Source organism: Pleurodeles waltl, chromosome 7 (assembly GCF_031143425.1).
Source record: "Pleurodeles waltl isolate 20211129_DDA chromosome 7, aPleWal1.hap1.20221129, whole genome shotgun sequence".
Lineage (NCBI taxonomy): Eukaryota > Metazoa > Chordata > Amphibia > Caudata > Salamandridae > Pleurodeles > Pleurodeles waltl.
Window position 1 is genome coordinate 65,725,774 of NC_090446.1, and position 20,312 is coordinate 65,746,085.

General features: G+C 46.4%; 1 protein-coding gene across 1 annotated transcript in view; it reads right to left on the reverse strand.

The window, feature by feature from the left end:
- LOC138303642 (claudin-10-like) overlaps nt 1–19,928 on the reverse strand; it is a 37,620-nt gene extending 17,692 nt beyond the window's left edge. Inside the window, exon 1 of the mRNA XM_069242938.1 lies at nt 18,717–19,928. Coding sequence (XP_069099039.1) covers nt 18,717–18,936 — 220 coding nt within the window. The 5' untranslated portion in view covers nt 18,937–19,928. The remainder of the gene's footprint in view (nt 1–18,716) is intronic.
- Between the last annotated feature and the right edge of the window lie 384 nt (nt 19,929–20,312).

A 20,312-nucleotide genomic window follows, 5' to 3' on the forward strand; every position in this document is an offset into this window, starting at 1 on the left:
TGACTCCTCCCAAACCTCATTTTACCAGTATGATCTCTGTAATCCATTTCTAGATACTCTTTCCTCCTTCATCTCTCCTTTACCTTATCCCAAACCTCATCTTACTATGATCTCGTGCATAATACTTTCTAGACTCTTCCCTCTTCGATCCCTCCATTATCTGCTTCAATCCAGCTAACAGTCACCACTCAAACTCATATTTTGCTAGATTAATCCACCACTAATCCTTTTTGTGTTACGGAGTAGCGTGCTACTCGACGAAAAGCACTTTGATGCCTCGTTTGGGGTAATAAGTGCTATATAAATACATTTACAAAATACAAGCAATGTGGCAGACCTGAACAAAATATATCCCAAATGATAAACTAAACCATCACAACATAAGGCACCTTAGTCGACAAAAATAAAATACCCTGAACAACTGAGGTACTGGGGTAGGCGGGTTGTTTGAGAATGCAGACTTAACATCTTTGAATCTCTAATGACGGGGAATGGATTCCCTCTGGGTCGATTCTTGGTTACTAAAATACACCCCACAGTTTCACTGACCTGTCCCTGCTGTCAAATGGAACAAGCGGGTTTTGTCCACATGGTTTTTAGGTGTCCAATAGCGTAGGACAATTTACAAGACAGAATATAAAATATAACATAACGACAAAATTTTTAAAAAACTAAAATAACAGCAAAAGGTAGCAAATGAAAGCAAAATATAACATCAATATTGTAATGCAGCCTTGAACAAAAAATCTGAATACAAACTATGAGATAAAGTAAAATAGACTACACGGTTGCAGAGCATATATAAAAAAAAAAATACAAGTAACGGGATAAGATAACAAAACACAGCACAACTGTCATACCATAAGAAAGTATGACTTAAAGTAACCAATCAATAGATGTCAAAATAAAGCCAAGCATGACACAACAAATAAAAACAAAACATTGCAACACAACACAACACTAGAAATAAAAGCCAAATAATACTACATAGCATAAGATCATCAAAGAACATAATAACATATCATAAATAGCAAGAAAGAAGCACATCATAACAAACACATCCCAACTTAGTACACTGAAAACAAAGAACAACTAAGAAATATAAAACAAAACTCAACAAAATATGAATTGTTGCAGACTAATAAAAATGCATCAAAATAACGAACATAACAACCAATAAGATTACTTAAAAAGCTAGGCTAACAAAACATACCAAACCATAACAGACAGAAAAAGGCCGAACCTAACACCCTGAGCAATAAATCATAACAAACAACACATACGTAGCATAATCCAGAAGAAGAAAACAAACAGAACAGGACAACACATACTATGACTAAACTCACGATAACATGACAACACCATCAGAATATTACATGGCATAGAAAAACATAATGTGAACAAAACAGATACACAATCTAATGAAGCTAAACACAAAAAATCGCAACATATCATAGCAAAGCATACCCGAAACATAACATGAGTATACGCAGCTCTTGCGTATGACGAGGAGTATCCAACAGCAAATGACTGGGCTTGTAGTTGCTAAAACTTGTTTTGTTGACCAAGGGCTTGTTTCTTTCAGTAGAATTCCAGATTTTGAGCAGGGTATTTTTATTAGTAGTAGCAGTAGTAGTAGTAATTGTAGTACAGTAGTAGTATTAGAAGTAGTAGTAATAGTAGTCGTAGTAGTAGTAATAGTAGTAATAATAGTTGAAATAGTAATACTAGTAGCAATAGTGCTAATCGCAGTAGTAGTAATTGTGTTCTCAGGGTTATTATAGTTGTATGTTCACCCAAAATGTGCGTGTGGGAACCTCTGCGTCGCACCGATCACCCTATGTAGTCGTGCAGGTAACGCTATATTATCGTGCAAGTCCCCCTCCGAGGTCATGCAGGCCACCCCATGTTGCCGTGCAGGTCCCCCTCTGTGGCTATGCAGGTCATTCTATGTGGTCATGCAGGTCCCCCTCTGAGGCCATGCAGGACACACTATGTTGTTGTGCAGGTCCCCTCTGTGGTCATGCAGGTCACCCTAATGTGTCATGCAGGTCACCCTATATTATTGTGCAGGGCCCTCTCTGTGGTCATAGAGATCACTATATGTTGTCGTGCAGATCACCTTATGTTGTCATGAAATGCACCCTCTGAGGTCATACAGGTCACCCTAAGTGATCAGGGTGGGATGGCTATGCTGCAGGTCACCCTATATTTGCATGCAGGTTAGCCTCTGAGGTCATTCAGGTCGCTCTAAGTGGTCATGTAGGTCACCCTGAGCTGTCATGTTGGGCTGCTTAAGCTTCAGGTCACCTTATATTTTCATGTAGGTCCCCGTCTGAGGTCATGCAGGTCCTTCTCTGTAGTCATCCAGGTCACCCTGTGTTGTCATGCAGGTCACGCTATATTTTCATGCAGGACTCCCTCTGAGGTCATGCAGATCACCCACTGTGGCCATGCAATTCACACTATGTTGTAATACATGTCAGCCTCTGTGGTCATGCAGGTCTCTATGTGGTTATGCAGGTCTGCCTACATATTCATTCAGGGAATGCAGGTATTTATCTCAGTACTGTTAACGACAGCTGACTTTGAAATCAATCTGGGGACCTAGTGAATGATCCAATGCACTCTGCTAGTAATGGTAGAATAACAAAACTTTATGTAGCCTAACTGGTCATGCTGGGCTCTCTATCTGGTCAGGCATGTCTCCTTGTGGTAACAGAATATCCCTAGGTGGTCAGGCAGTCAAATTACTTGGTCATTAGATCGTCCTTTTTTTATAACATGATTACCCTAATTTGGTCATGTGATCACCCTATGCCACCTTCCAGTCACTGCCTTCACCTAGGTTAAATGTAGGAGCTTTCGTAAACAACTCCAACAAGTTAAGCACCCACTGGTCTATCAAACTCCTGACTGCTTTGTGATGTCCTGTTGGGAGCTGCGCCTTCCCAGCCAAGCGTTGTTTTTGCACCTCCAAAACACTCTGTGGTCATTAATTTACTAAGTTAATGGCTTGGGCTCAAGCTCATTAACCCTGAGGAATCCATTAAGAGTGATGGACAGCTGACAGCTGCCTGAGACCCAAAGCCATGGAAACATACACACAGGATGGAAACAATGGGTAGGGACAGGAGGCTACAGGGGTTTGGACCACAGAACAAGCACCAAGTGTGTAATATTGAGGGACACTGAGGGAACCTCCATAGAGTTTGTCACCAGGCTTGACGTTAACAATTAACCAATGAACAGTTCAATAATCAAAATAAAACACAGAAATGACAACCCTCTGGAGCTCCATCAGAGGAGGCGTAGAGAAGCAATGTGAGTCAAAATACCCCACAATACTAGGGAAGAGGATGGTTGTGTGAGGTGTCAACCTTCTTGCTACTAAGTAGAATTTAGCTTCCTAAGGTAGTAATTCTAGGTTTCATTAAGTCTCAGTTCAAGGTTTGGAATAATAACACCTTGGTTCCGCTGTTCAGCAGCCTCCAAATTTCTTCATGAGTTATTTAGATTTAGTAAGAAGGCGGGCTGTGGTGATCTCAGTGATCTGTTGAGGTCGGTTGGTTGAACCTCTCTCAAACAAGAAACTGTAGTGGTCAGCAGAATACTTCCTTCTCTCCTGTAATGTGATGGTTGTTATATTTTAGTTTAATAATAAGCCTCGCATCTCTACCTTGACCCGGTTGTAAATGCAGAAATGTGTTGAGGTTGAGGAGAAGCATGAGGGTAACACCCACCAAAGAGTTGCAGGTTCTAAGAGATAGTCTGGGTAAAAATAACAGATTTTGACTGCTGGCTTGTAGAGATAAAACAACTGCTGTCCAACCAGAATTGACTCCCAGATTATGGGAAAACTTTAAGAGATTGATGATGAAGAGATGTAAGGAGCTGGGACACTGAACAGAATCAGCTTTTGGAATTCTGTTGACTGCCCGGAGATAGATCCAGATTTATTCAATTGTTGAATGTTTATTCTGTCCCCTGCGCAGCCTCGCCACAGACCGCCCTTAATGATTTAAACACAGGCGACAATGTAGGGGTGGCTTACTACACATACTTACGGATGCTTTGAATTAGAAAGATAATACACATTTGGCACACAAAAGTATCCAGTGGCCACAAGTTAGGTGTCAGTTTCTTACCTAGTGCAGAAATATTTAAAGAGAGAGCAGGGATGCCTTGAGATTTTGCGCGGTCCCTGGACTATTCACTGCCACCTAGAAGATTACTTGTGTGGTCACGCCTGGAGACCCATACACTGACATCAATGAGAAAGGAGATAATTCTAAACTATGTGTGTATGTGTGTGAAAGGGGGGTGATAGCAACAGGCGTTGCATTAATTCCAGACCTACCAACCTTAAAAATGTTTTTGATCGTATAAGAGGGGGTGGGGACTAGTGAGGGGAAGGGATCAAGTCTGTTACTGTAAACCAGAGATCCTCAAACTGGGGGGTGGGCCACCCTAGGGGGGCATCAAGTGATCCCAGGGGGGCACCAGACTCTAGCCAAAAGAAGCATTATACAGATAACAGGCCTTTGTTTTAAGCAGAAGCATGTTATTGCATTTTTAAAAAGGTAACAGTACTTAACTGCAATGTCTAGACATAGGTCTAGACATATTTAAACATTGCCATCTTTATAAAATAAATGTGAATAATTCTGAGGGGGGCCCAATGATTTTTATTTTTCAACTTGGGGGGGCACAGCATTAAAAAGTTTGGAGACCACTGCTGTAAACAGTTGTTGTGCGGTTTCTGAATGGGAAGGGGGAGTGGCTCAGTGCTGAGCTTTGCTTAAGAGTCACTCCTACCCCTTCAACCCTCTGACCAACCCCCCAAAAAAGACTGCAAGGCTGGGGGTGGTGTGCTTCCACCACCGTCTATTGGCTCTCCATCCAGTGACAACATGTGACGGGAGCCGATACTGTTTGACAAATGGTGGAACTGTGCGAGCAGGCATTTCTGCAGTTCTGATATGATACTAGTGTAAAAAGATGACCTTCTCAGGCAGTAATCTCCAATTCGAATAGCCTTTTTATGGGTGAATGCAAAGCGCTCTATCCATTCTGTAATCTCTCTTTAGGCTTCAAACCACTCCCATGTCATGTCAGTCACTTACATTGGTTCGTGGGCTTGCCTTTTAAAATTTGCTTGCTTTCATTTGTGAAAGGCATTTATCCGTCATGCCTTTTCCGGTGTTTAGCCCACCTACACATCACCGGTAAACTACTAAAAACATGCGAGGCTCGATGTTTTCAGCCTGGGGTCCAGACTACTTTATCTGTTTATTTTCCACGTAGCGCGATCGCGCTGCGTTTTTTTCTTTACAACGCTAATAGCTCTAACTCGAGCAAATGCAAGACCCGTTGCATTGAAAATGCTTGTTTTGAAAGTGTGTGTGTACACACGCGTGCACGTGTGTGCCTTTGTGTGATCTAGTGTGCCTTTCCGTGTGAGTGTGAAAGAGACCACGTCACATTGATTGTGGGTGCTTTTTGGGTCCTTTGGCAATCAGAAGTATGCAGGCTGTGTGCCACATACAGCAAGCACACCGCTGCACATATACTCCCCTTTACGGCATTCATACAAATCAACATTTCGAAACAGCAAAGAGGGTGATAGTGAAAAAAAATGGGGCAGTTTATTTTCACCATTGACTAACATTGAAATAGATTTGAGTTTTGATTTTAATCGAGTCTCATGGCTGAATTGGGTCTGTTGGCATGTGTGTGCATGGTGACAGAGCAACAGTTACAAACTATGACATGTGGGACAGGAAAGAGGGTGCACTTGGGCCAGTGGAAAGAAATCGGAGACACTGCAGGTCTCCTCCATAAAGAGAAACAAGCTATTTTCTTTGGCAATGGGGCAATGGGGAAAGGGGAGGGGGAACCGAAAAGTAGCTGGGTTGGCTAATAGCATGATGAAAGAAGCTTTAACAAGCTAACAGGTGCGGCCTGTCCTTTAGGGCGGAGGGGCCAAAACCCCCCACCTTTTGCCCCTGTTGGAGCAGATATGCTAATAAGAGAAATTTCTAATAATTTGCGTATTCATACTAATGAGAAATATTGATAAACGAAACTAATAATTGAAAATAACGTATGAGAAAAATGTGCCCACGGGGAGTGGTCACCATGTGTGTTAACAATACTAAAATACTGTGAAATATAAACAATTGTGTAATAATATGTCATTTTTGATGGTGTAATCTATGTTTTATGATGCTTCATATTCTTAACTTAGCCGAACTAGAGGTCTGGTCGGTGCTGGACCTTGCTTGCTAAAACTTGGACACGCGATGAGCTGCCGCAGACTGGAACTGGAGAGAAGGACCTTGAACTGTACAAAGTTCAGACGGACTCTGCTAGAAATTCCTGCAAATGTACCAGAAAACAGGAAAAATGATGAGGACAATTTGAAACAATTATGTGTAGAGTAGGCTAAACATACTTTCCCAGGACTCTAACAATAGAGGCACTGACTAAAAGACTGTGGGCAACAATTTTGTTACCTGAAGAGCCGGATGATGTTCTCATCGACAGAAGGACCAATCATATTAATGGAACTTGATGCTTGAACCGATGCAAACAAGTGGTAAACAAAAACTATAGGTTGGAATCATAACCCCTGATGAGGTTGACCAATTAGCAATTTGTGGGATGGACTGAGAGACCCTAATAAAAAGCTATGACAAAGGGAGAGAGCAAGGAGCGGAGAGGCGAAAATTGATGACGTCAGGAGACGCTGTCCGAAGTGCTGATAATTGGGCTTACTCTCTGTGAGCCTGATACTTGCTGATGACTGATGTCCTGGAGACGAAGACTTACTCGTTGCTGATCTATCTTGGATAGGTCGCTATAAAAATGCGACTGACTAATGCGTGCTTTTACTTCTAGGTACCAACTGTGCTGTTTTAAATGTTTTTCTCTTCTAGATAGATTTTTCCAAATTAATGATTTTTTGCCCAAATTGTTTTCGCATGAAGACCCACATGCTGATGCTAATTTGTGTTAGGTAGAATTTGACAAAGGGTGACGTAACAGTGACAGTATACTGACTGACTTTCATTGCTGAATTATCCCAAATGTTAAAGAATTTGCTGACTTATGTTGATGCTCGTTTTTGTTTATTAATAACTCTTGGTGAATAGTTGCTCATGATGCTAATAAAGTTTGATTAACAATAAAAGTCGAATAAAGGTTTTGATTAGAATTGTAACAAATAGGGAATAAAACGATTAACCTTTTTGAGAGTGACGGTATTTTCTTATTAGATAGGGCTTTTCATGGTTTTCCTTATTGATTGAATGTGCATAGATTATCCATTGGTTACTGCTTGACTAGGATACCCCATGCGATCCAAAAGGTTCATCGACCTATACGCGTTCCCTTGTAACTTTACTTACCAAGGACAAGACGCACTAGCACCCCTCGTGAAGAATGTCTGTCAGGCTGAACAAAGGTTAGCCTGACAGACACCATTCATTTTAAGCTGAGGCAGCCAGGAGCAGAAATGCGTGATTTGCGCAGACTCCTGGCTGCCTCAGCTGAACTTCGATGGGCTGAGGAGCGCACAGCTCCTATGGGCGTGACATCCTCGGCTCAGCAAAGGTGCCTCGAGGCCCTCCCCGGATCATAAGGGAAGCGTCACCCATTGACTTCGACCTGGGCGCTTCAGGTTTAAGCCCTGAAGCGCCCAGAGCGAGTGTCAATCAGTGACACTTCGTCACAGAGTGGGGTGGGGTCAGCAGTCTCACTGACGCCATCCCACTGTGTGACGAGGCTGGGACTGCTGCCTTCTCTCGTTGGCTTACTGGCTGACCTAAGGTCGGCCAATGATGGAAGGCAGCAGTGCCAATTCTCCAGGGACCTCGAGGCTGAAGGTAAGTGTGTGTGTATTTGCGATGTTTTAAAATGAATGTTTGGTGCCTGCGTGCATGTGTGAATGTTATGAGTATTGTTAATGGATGTGCATGCGTGCGTGTGTGTGTGTGAAAGAATGATTTTATGTGATCTTTTTAAATGAATGTTTGGTGGGTGCATGCATGTTTGAATGTTATGAGTGTTGTTAATGGATGTGCATGCGTGTGTGTGTGAAAGAATGAGTGTGTGTGAACTTTTAAAAGGAATGTTTGGTGCATGAGTGCATGTTTGAATGTTATGAGTGTTGTTAATGGATGTGCGTGTGTGTGTGAAAGAATGAGTGTGTGTGATGTTTTAAAATGAATGTTTGGTGCGTGCATGCATGTTTGAATGTTATGAGTGTTGTTAATGGATGTGCGTGCGTGCGTGTCTGTGTGTGAAAGAATGACTGTGTTTGTGTGTGCTTCCCGCCCGCCCCACTCCCTCCTAAAGCTGCCGGTCGCCACTGCAAGCAAAGATTGTAAGGAAACGCTTAAAAAAAATGAAAGAGCTCAGACACAGCCAGTCTTGTGACCGGGTCAAAGCGCAAATAGTACCTGAATCACAGCGCAAGCATCAGACGACCAGCGGAGGGGGCACTAAATAAAGCTAATTACACAGTACTTGGTCCCTGTGCCACGAAAATGGAAGTGACGCGTGGCACGCGCAGCTCAAAGAGAAGGCAGCAGAGACAAGCGACAATGACGGCAACAAATAGGAAGCTACGGGTGGGTTCGTAGGCCATTATTGAACACAAGACTGTCACGAGCGAGAGCGGGTGCTCGACCTAGAAATCAGACACCAAAGGAGTTTCCCCCAGGTTTTCACTTGGCACCAACTACGATTTTAACACAAATACCTCCCACTCCTGATTTTTGCTGGTGCGCTGCATGGAACCCGTGTGCAGAGACAATAAGGGACCAACAATCGGGTGCACAAACCATTTTGGTACGTTTTCCTCACTGCTTACAGCAAGAGTTGTCGTGAAAAAGTACAATACTGTGTCCAAAGACCACTTGTGCGTCAACGTCTTTAAGCCTGTTTTGCTGCTTAACCTGCCACAGCATAATGCATAATTCTGCATGCTAAAGATGGTAAGCCCGTGCTGGAACTAGGCCACGTGGTGGTTGTTTAGGGAAGGGCGAGAGGCTCTGTAATGACACGGGGCAGTGTGTTTTCCCGGACAGTTTGGGAATGTATGGATCGCTCACCAGCAGACGCGGTGCAGACAGAAGCAGTAAATGGCCGACTGGTAGCTTGCTTGTGTTAATTGCCAAAGAGAGAGAGAGATTTTCTTGCCAAGTTGGGCAAACTGTGGCCACATTTGAAGACCAGCAAAACAAATGGCAAAAATAGACCGCTGATCAGTGGGTCGTGCAAATGATCTGGAACCAAATGGGACCTCTGGAGAAAGAACACTGCAACAAAACAACCCGTAAACCTGGCCTGCAGGGTCACCAGGAGCTACCCCAGCACCCAGTGGCATAACAGAAGCCCCCGCAGCCCCCGAACTCCAGGGGGGGCCCGAGGCAAAAGTGGTAGGTGGTGGGCATGGACTTTGCAGGGGGCCCCCCCTCAAGTTTGGTTACGCCACTGCCAGATGCCAACAGGTCGATGCCTTACTAGGTGGCATCAAAGCACTCAGAACTTTGTCAGACAAGGGAACTGGGGCGCATGGGTTTAAAGTGTCTTTCTTGCCCACTGAGTACGTTGGGATGGAAGTAGGCATTAGAACTTGTGCGAGTGGAAAAAGAGAAAGCAAGCAGAGGCGATCGCCTTATGTGTCAATCAATGGTAATTATAGCCCTAACTTCCACCTTCTCCAAAACATTGCCAAGGTTAGGAGTCTGGGCTGCAATGGCGTTGCAGAAGCAGAGGACAGCGTTAAAGGTCACGGAGTCTGTGACATTTCTTACCCACTGATGGTTTCATGTACAGGTAGCTTCCACTGTGTCATGCTCCACATAGGGGAGAAGAAACAAGGTGGGGGTGGGATGAGTTAAAAACATGATGAGTGGGACCTGCTGCTACTTGGCACTTTTTTTGCAGCTGGTTTCTGAGCGTAGATCGGGGAGAAGAAACAGGGAGAGGGTGAGGATACATTAAAAAACAAAACAAAGCTATGATGCAACCAGTATTGTGACTGCATCATAGAGAAAATAGTACCTGAAATACAGCCAGCGGAGGAGCACTTAAGCACTAACTAAAGCTAATTAATATGTACTTGGTCCCTGCGCCACTGAACCAAAAGGATGTGATGTTTGGCAAACATTGCCCAATGAGAAGGCAGTAAAGAAGAGTGAGATTGGTGCCGACAAATAGTAAGCTGTGGGCGGGTTTCAAGCACATTATTCCACACAAGAGTTTCGCAAGCGAGATCGCATGAGCTAGCGCTTGCTCTTGCAGGCTCGACCTAAAAAAATAAATAAAAAGCATTTGTACACAGCTGCACGCTGCATCCTAAGAACAAGCATTTGCAATGCAATGGTCTCACATTTGCTCGAGTTAGAGCTATTAGTGCTGTAGACTCCTAGCCGGACTTTTCTTGCCACATAAATTGAAAATGAAAAGTAATACAGTTTCACATAAGCGAGCCCATTCAAAGCTCCACAGCGTCAGCGTGAAGGAGCACACAAAAGAAAAACAGAAGTTCGCTCGCAGTCAAGCATATCAGCAAAAGTGCAATTAGCCATGTAACAGGGGCGCTGTCCAAGGCGGTAACTAAACTGCCCTAAAGAGGGACAAACGTATAGCATTTACCAACGAAAATAAAAGATTTTTGAAGGGCAAGCCCATGAACAAGTGATAGGCATGCGGTGGGCATGGTTAAAAGCCCAGATACACACCAACATGTCGGAAAAGCAGCGCGTACACGCTGCTATATTCGACCTAAAAATGAGGACATAACTATATCTTCTACAAAACTGAGGAATCACAGTCCAGCAGCTAGCAAGGATAAGACAGGCATGAAATCTTAGGTTTGGCAACACCTGGAATCTTGTCATCTTAAATCCTAGTGTCTTGGCACTGGTAGCAGATCAAAATCAGACTGTTTATATTGAAATCAATACCCCAGAACTTGGCCACAGATAAGAAGCTATTACCATTTAAATTGAAAGCTGAGACACTAGAAGACCAATGCTCCTCCCCCGTTCACCTACAGCGAGCACTTCAGCCTCTAGCAGCCCTGCCTTATTACCAGTGCCTGCGGCAACAGTTTTAAGGGAACAATTATTTAATGACTTTCCATTCTTTGCACTTTCTTTATTTTAGTCTTCCTGGAGTACTTAACTAAGTCTTCAGATACAAGTAACCTAAATTCCAAAGTACATTTTCTTTGTGTTATTAAGAATCCTATTTCCCATATTATGATGTGCATTAATATTAGAAAGGCTTTCTATACCCATTTTTAAACTGTGCACATCTGCTAGGAAGCACCTCTTCTTTTAAAATGATAAAAAATGCTTAAACATATTTGCAGGTTTTTTATTGCAAATGTATGGTCATTCCATGTAGGTAACAACATTTTTTGTTTATTTATTTTGCAACATATGTTTGAAATAAACAAAATGTGATATCATTGCTTTTGCCAATGCTTGTTGTGTAGCACCAACCATACAATACATCAGTGTGAAGCTAACAGAAGCGTCACAAAACAAACAGAAAAGCGACAACGAAACCGTATTACTTTGTTTTTGCACATATTCTTTTCAGACTGGATGTACACACCATTGCTACGCTGGCCAGCGTCTTAGCAGGAATGTTGCTGCGACTGTCAATAAACGGTGTAATGTAAAAGTTGAGTTTGTTTCTAATTTTAGGTGCCTCATTGTATAGTACTTTGTGTATTTAGAGCTTGATATTTGCCTTTGTAGCCTAAAGCAGCGTTCTAAATAAAAGAGAGAAAGCTGTTAAGGTAGAAGAAAATGTGCCTGTCCTTCTCGATACCATCTCTTAGAAAACACCCTTCATAAAAGCTGTGTACATGCTGTACAAGAGAAAATGATGTGTACTGCATTGAAACATGACCTACTGGCTTTGCCAGCCCTAGCAAGTAACAAGTTAAGACTATTAGCATTGTAAACGCCTAACCAGATTTTTCTTGCCACATAAATTGAAGACGAAAAGTAAAACAGTTTCACATAACTAACTGGACTTTCCTTGCCTCATAAACTGAAAAGTAAAACAGTTTCACATTAGCGAGCCGACGGCCACCACGAGTGCAAAGCAGACACACAGAAGGAAACAGAAGTTCGCTTGCAGTGAAACGTATCGCCAAAGTGCAATTATGCATGTAACCTGCAAAAGAGCAATTATCAATGTAACCAGCAAAAGTGCAAATATCCATGTAACAGGGTCAATGTCATGCAAAGCACTCAACTAGTGCCCAGTGAGATTGCGCTGTCTATGAAATAAAAAGAAAAAGTAGTCCAGAAACCATAGGGAAAACATCAAGCCTTGTATGTTTTCAGTAGTTGTTCGGTGTGCTCGAGGCGGGATAAACACCAGAAAAGGCATGACATATGCATGCCTTCCACTAATTAAATCAAGCGAATTTTAAAAGACAAGCCCGCGAACCAATGAAAGGGATGGGTGTAACGTGGGCGTGGTTAAAAGCCCACAGAGAGATTACACCAGGGACGGAGCACTTTGCGCTCGACCCTATAAGGCAGAGCAAAGAGGAGGGCAAACATAGCAAATCGTGGCTTCACATCCGAGTCAGAGCTCTCCCCTTCCACCTCCCAACCACGACAGCCATTCTTGCCCAAAACAGAAGGCTTTGGGTGAAAGAACTGAACTACTTCCTTTAAAGGATACTCAGTGGAGTTGTGGCAGTAGCATATACAGCAACAGCTGTTCGCCACTGGGGTCCCAGGACCACAATTTAATTGCACTCCAGTGAAGAACCTAGTACCGTCATTCAGCAGATGACTCTCTCAGGGCAGCAGGACAGAGCAGCCGGGGGGAGGGGTTAAAGGCTGCCGTGATAATCAGATTTTCTGAGGTCAGGGCCTGTGGAGGAATTTTTACTTCACTACATTAAGTAATATTCTTAACTTCTCCTGGTGGTGGGAGGGGGAGGGACATTACTACTTGTAGAGCTAACTTGATGAACCTCGATGGTGCTGCCATAGACATCTTTCTAGTCTTACCTAGCCTGAGGAATCACAAGCAACCACACACTGACCACAAAACCATACATAGATATTAGAAGTCGAGTCTCAATAGCACATAAGCATATACACTGACAGCGAGAGGGGAGTCTCACAGTGACCGTAGAAATATGTACACTGAGAGCAAGAGGCGAGACCCTCAGTGACTGTAGGAACACGTACACTGACAGCAAGAGGCAAGCCCTACACCGACCGTAGAAACATGTACACTGACAGCAAGAGAGGAGTCTACAGTGACCGTAGAAATATGTACACTGACAGCAAGAGGCGAGCCCCCCAGTGACTGTAGGAACAGGTACACTGACAGTAAGAGGCAAGCCCTACACCGACCGTAGAAACATGTACACCGACAGTAAGAGAGGAGTCTCACAGTGACCGTAGAAACATGTACACTGACAGCAAGAGGGAAGTCCACACTAACCATAGACACATGTACACTGACAGCAAGAGGAGAGCCCCTCAGTGACCATAGAAACACATACACTGACAGCAAGAGGGGAGCCCTGCAGTGACCGTAGAAACATGTACACTGACAGCAAGAGGGGAGCCCCTCAGTGACCTTAGGGCTTAGGAACATGTACACTGACAGCGAGAGGGGAGCCGCTCAGTGACCGTAGGAACATGTACACTAACAGCAAGAGAAGAACCCCACACTGACCATAGAAACATATACACTGACTGCTAGAGAGGAGTCGCACAGTGACTGTAGAAACATGTACACTGACAGCAAGAGGAGATCCCCTCAGTGACCATAGAAACACATACACTGACAGCAAGAGTGGAGCCCCGCACTAACCATAGAAACATGTACACTGACAGCAAGAGAGGAGACTCATAGTGACCGTAGAAACATGTACACTGACAGCAAGAGGAGATCCCCTCAGTGACCATAGAAACACATACACTGACAGCAAGAGGAGAGTCCCACACCAACCGTAGAAACATGTACACTGACAGCAAGAGAGGAGACTCACAGTGACCGTAGAAACATGTACACTGACAGCACAAGGGGAGCCACTCAGTGACCATAGAAACATGTACACTGACAGCGAGAGGGGAGCTGCTCAGTGACCATAGAAACATGTACACTGACAGCGAGAGGGGAGCCCTGCAGTGACCGTAGAAACATGTACACTGACAGCAAGAGGGGAGCCCTGCAGTGACCGTAGAAACATGTACACTGACAGCAAGAGGGGAGCCCCTCAGTGATCATAGAAACACATACACTGACAGCAAGAGGGGAGCCCTGCAGTGACCGTAGAAACACATACACTGACAGCGAGAGGGGAGCCGCTCAGTGACCGTAGGAACATGTACACTGACACCATGAGGGGAGCTCAACAGTGACCATAGAAACAAATACACTGATAGCAGGAGGGGAGCCCTGCAGTGACCGTTGGAACATAAACACTGACAGCAAGAGGGCAGCCCCTCAGTGACTATTAACACATGTACTGACAGCAAGAGGGCAGCCCCTCAGTGACTATTAACACACGTACGGACAGCAAGAGGGCAGCCCCTCAGTGACTATTAACACACGTACTGACAGCAAGAGGGGAGGCCTTCAGTGACGGTAGTACACACACACTGACAGCAGAAGGGGAGCCCCTCAGTGACCGTTGGAACATAAACACTGACAGCAAGAGGGCAGCCCCTCAGTGACTATTAACACACGTACTGACAGCAAGAGGGCAGCCCCTCAGTGACTATTAACACACGTACTGACAGCAAGAGGGCAGCCCCTCAGTGACTATTAACACACGTACTGACAGCAAGAGGGGAGGCCTTCAGTGACGGTAGTACACACACTGACAGCAGAAGGGGAGCCCCTCAGTGACCGTGGGAACATATACACTGACAGCAAGAGAGCAGCTCCTCAGTAACCTTAGAAACATGTACACTGACAGCAAGAGGGGAGCCCCTCAGTGATCATAGAAACACATACACTGACAGCAAGAGGGGAGCCCTGCAGTGACCATAGAAACATGTACACTGACAGCGAGAGGGGAGCCGCTCAGTGACCGTAGGAACATGTACACTGACAGCAAGAGGGCAGCTCCTCAGTAACCTTAGAAACATGTACACTGACAGCAAGAGGGGAGCCCCTCAGTGACCATAGAAACACATACACTGACAGCAAGAGGGGAGCCCTGCAGTGACCGTAGAAACATGTACACTGACAGCAAGAGGGGAGCCCCTCAGTGACCATAGAAACATGTACACTGACAGCAGAGCCCCCGAGGGTCCGTGGTACTTTGCTGCCTCTCTTTTGTTCGGACTTCCAAAATGATGTGAACTGTGACTGCTGAATGAGATGCTGGATGCGCAGACTATACTGAAAAGTTGCAAAGTTTCCACTTCTGGTACCAACCCTAAGCTAGAACCAAAGAAGTTACTGTGGACAAATCGTAGAAAGAAACTGAAAGCGCGAGAAAGCTGTGCAATAACCAGGGCCACCAGAGTTTTGAGTTTCTGCGGCTATTTCCATATAGTTATGGCTTTGCCGCATTTGCCACATAATCTATCTGCTGCTGCATAATCTTCAGTTTTTAATAAAAAAATGGTTTCTATCTCAAACGAATCAAAAGTGACTAAAACGTTGTTATATATGTCCGCGCATAGTGCAAGGCACTCCCCAGAGGTTAACCAATCATCTTTCAGTTGCTAACTTCTGCATTTGGACCGGTACTACTGAGGTGAATTATTTGCCAAAACAGTATTATCAGGTTTAAAAATAAAATAATCAAGTAATACTATAAAAAAAATGTGTCACATTATGTGCCATTATTTGCCTTTTCTTGCAGCATAATTTAGTGAACTGTTCCGCATAATTTGGTGCTCCCCTACTGCATAAATCCAGTGGCCTTAGCAATAAACCACCATCTGAAACGTAATATAACAATATATCAATTGTAATACCATAACTTAACACAGGGCAATGTAACCAGTGTCTCCTTAATGCCCCAAACATGAGTGATAATGACTGGTGAGGGAGGCTGAGGTCCGACATGGCAGACTCGTGCCCTCATCAGCTGTCAGTGGACCCCTGGAGGACAGTGATGCTGCACCATTAGGAAGCACATGCACCCAAAGCAACACCGTTCAACATGAGTGTGCCTGCCTCCAGGCAACACACTGGCATAGCCACCACACTCCGACAGCAAAGCCACTAGTGCAGCGCGCAAGTGATGCGCGTGCACCACGCACCTCCGCGCGCCCTCACGGGCTCGTGCTAGGGTACCGCGCCAGCCCCCTCAAGGAGATCCCACACTGTGACAAAGACAGTCACAGAGCCTCGGTCAGGACAGGGCACAAGTCGGGAGTGCGCACGGGTGGGAAGTCCCCCCACTATTTCCAAAGAGTGGGTGCTGTCCACCCTGCAAGAAGAAGCTGGGCCCTACTCTAAAATGCTGAAGGATCTCGGTGTCATTTTCAGACACAGGGACACAGTCAGCAGCGACTGCACGGTGTCTGCTTTCGATCTGAGCAACAACGTGCAAGATTCAAGCTCCATCTGGACCCATAACAAAGGCCAAATGTAAGGGGCCTTCAGGGCTCCTTTTGTTGCAGTATCCGGCCTCGCACCTATCTGGAGCCTTGCATCTAGATATAAATGCAGTAGAGGAGGCTCACAGTTTGTTAGTACTTCACAAGTACTTTAGAGGGGCACACTTTCACGTTGTGCAGTCCCTGTATATGAGTGATATGCATGCACTGCGCAAGAATGTCAGATGTGTTGGTCCACCCCGGTATTTAACAAAACAACAATTCAAATACCACTATTTTTTATTTCTGTTATAGCGCTACTTATCAAAATGCAGAGTTACATCGCTTTAAATCAAACACACTCATTACATTGACATTCAGTCACACAAATTTGTACATCAGTGCTCAGGATATGTTACGTAAGACAGTGAGGGTTACAAAGTGTAGGAGTCACATATCATCCATCATAGCTCACTGCGCTATATTAGACAGAATACAATTTAAGAACTGCAAGTAATAAAAGTATTTCTGTGTTATAAGCAGAAACCCACTTACCTATCTACATAAATAAAAGTCTGTCCACTGCATGTTACATGATGAGCTTTGCAGGAGACACATCTATCCTACTTTGAGGTAAAGGCGTACTAGACAAAACACAAATCTTTCAAGCAAATGTGTTAACCACTAAATTTATTTTACAGTTATTATTCTCCCAGATTTACTAGAAACCCAAAGCTCTGCAGCAGGTTTCTTTACCCCATAAGATACTTTAAAATCCAGACTTTTCCACCAAGTAAGCAGAACAGATTTACTGTCTCCTTGTTGCCAATTTCTTTGTGGTAGAGTTTTTTTTAAAGCAAATGCATACGTTGAGGAGCAAATTTTGCATTAGAGTTACAACGGGTATCTGGTGCAACCCTGATGCAAAAACTATCTTGGGATTTATAGTGCCACATAAATCTTGGTTGAGTTGATTTGTTTAAGAAAAAACAAACACGAATGCAAGGCAGCACATTTCCCTGCATTGCGATACCTTGCGTCACATAGGCGTCACATGCGAGGAGTGTTTGTATGTATACTCATAATGCGCTGAAATATACTCATGATAGACCTACTAAGCATATGTGTGAGGTCTTTAGATCTAATGTCACTTCTTATGATGTCACTTCCTGTAAATTCATAGGTTGTGATGCCACTTCCTGTAACGCCACGTGCGATGTTACTCACCATGATGTCACAGGCATACCGCCTAACTTGGTAGTCCCCCAACTTCCTATTTTTAGGACTTGTGCCCTGTGTCAGGGGTAATATACTCCCAACGCAGCCTCTACAACAGGTGCAGATTACACACTGAAGCAAGAGAGTACCAACATCCGGGGACCAGAGACACGAGTTAATTAGGGTACAAATAAACAGCGCAGGTCGCAGCTGAGGGTCGCACGTGCTTATAAGTCTCCGATTGGACCGCAGGCCTCACCAGGACCCAAAGAGCAATTACGTAAAGTACCAGTACCTTACATTGCGTCAGCTTGCAATGGCAATATAAGAAAAAATACCTCCACATACCCTAGATAAAATCCGTGCTATAGAACAATCTTGCGGGCTCGCTGTTGGCGGCCCCTAGGGTGCTTAGCCAGCCGCTGTTCAGGTTGGCAGAGACCCTGGGATGTCAGACCAGCCCCTCCCGGAGCGGGCACAGCTTCAGCCCCCAGCAGCCCCTCCCATGGTGGGAAGAGCCCAGCAGCCCCCTCTCAGGGTGGGTAGAGCCCTCGGTCCCCCAGCAGCCCCCTCCCATGTGGGTAGAGCCCCCGGTCCCCAGCAGCCCCTCCCAGGTGGGTAGAGCCCTCGGTCCCCCAGCAGTCCCCTCCCATGCCCAGCAGAGCCCTCGCCCCCCAGCAGCCCCCTCCCAGGGTAGGTAGAGCCCTCGGTCCCCCAGCAGCCCCATCCTAGGGAGGGTAGAGCCCCCGGTCCCCAGCAGCCCCCTCCCAGGGTGGGTAGAGCCCTCGGTCCCCCAGCAGCCCCCTCCCATGTGGGTAGAGCCCCCGGTCCCCAGCAGCCCCCTCCCAGGTGGGTAGAGCCCCCGGTCCCCCGCAGCCTCCTCCCAGGGTGGGCACAGCCCCTTCCCCCAGCAGCCCCGCGCGCACGCACCCTCCAGGGCCAGCATGGACGGGAAGTCCTTGCAGTTGGAGATGCCGGTGGAGTCAGTGATGCAGGTCTTCCACAGGTTGGACCAGAAGGTGGCCGTGGTGATGACGGTGCCGTCGATGCTGGACACCTTCCAGTAGTCCGTGGGCAGCGTGGAGCAGACCAGCACCCAGCCCGAGAGGGCCAGCAGGAAGGCCACGATCTCCGAAGCCATGCTGGCCATGGTGGCCGAGTGAGGGTCAGAGGGCACAGGCGTCAGAGCTGAGGGCGCAGGGTCAGGACACAGGTGTCAGAGCTGAGGGCACAGGAGTCAGAACTAAGGGCACTGGGTGAGGGCACAGGTGTCCGAGCTGAGGGCACTGGAGTCAGAACTGAGGGCACTGGTTGAGGGCACAGGCGTCAGAGCTGAGGGCATAGGGTCAGGACACAGGTGTCAGAGCTGAGGGCACAGGAGTCAGAACTGAGGGCACTGGGTGAGGGCACAGGTGTCAGAGCTGAGCGAACTAGCTAGGGCAGAAAGCACCAAGCTAGAAACTGAGGGCACATGGTAAGGGCACTGGGGTAAGTGCTGAGGGCACAGGAAGAGGGCACTGAGGTAAGTGCTGAAGGCACGACGGTAAGAGCCGAGGGAGCCAGCGAGATAGCATAAGGCACCGGAGTAGAAGCTGAGGGCACGGGTTGAAGTCAAGTGGGCACCGGGGTAATAAGCGAGGGCTCAGGGTGGGGTCTGAGGGCAGAGAGATCAGAGCTGAGGGCAGAAGGAAGGGTAGAGTACAACGTGATAAGAGCTAGAGGCACCGGTTGAGATCGGAGGGTACCGGGGTAAGAAGTGAGGGCCAGGATGAGGTCAGACGGTGCAGAGGTAAGCGCTGAGGGCACAGGGTGAGGGCACTGAAGTAAGTGAGGGCACCGAGGTAAGAGCCGAAGGAACCAGCGAAGGCAGAAGGCACCGGCTTAAGAAGTGAGGGCCCAGGATGAGATCAGAGGGAAGAAAGATCTGAGCTGAGGGCACCGCTGAGGGCACCACTGAGGGCAGAGAGCGCCGTGGGAACGACTAAAAGCGCTGGTTGAGATCTAAGGGCGGTACCGGGAAAGAGTTGATGGCACAGGGATGAGGGTGGGGCAGAAGGGGCACCGGGCGTAGAATAGATTCCTCCTGGCAGAAGCCGAGGAAAGACAGCAGAAGTGGAAGCAGCGTGCGGGAGGGCTCGGGGTGCTGGGGTGAGGGGGGGGGGGCTCTGAGACTGGCCGTCACTGGGGGGTCCGTGCGGATCTGGCCCCGTGGCTGATGCGTGCTTTCCAGAGCTCCCCTCCGCAGTGATTCTACCACTCTCACGCTCACACACACCTGCCCACCAGGGAACTCCTCCCACCGCCCTCCGCCCCAGCCCTCAGTAACCCAGCCTCCCCATCTCCTCCTCCCCAGCCCTCAGAAACACAACCTCCCCATCTCTCCCCCCAGCCCTCACTTACATAGCATCCCCATCTCTCCTCCGCCCTTCCCCCAGCCCTCACTAACAAAGCACCCCATCTCTCCTCCTCCCCCAGCCCTCACTAACAAAGCCTCCCCATCTCTCCTTCCCCAGCCCTCACTCACAC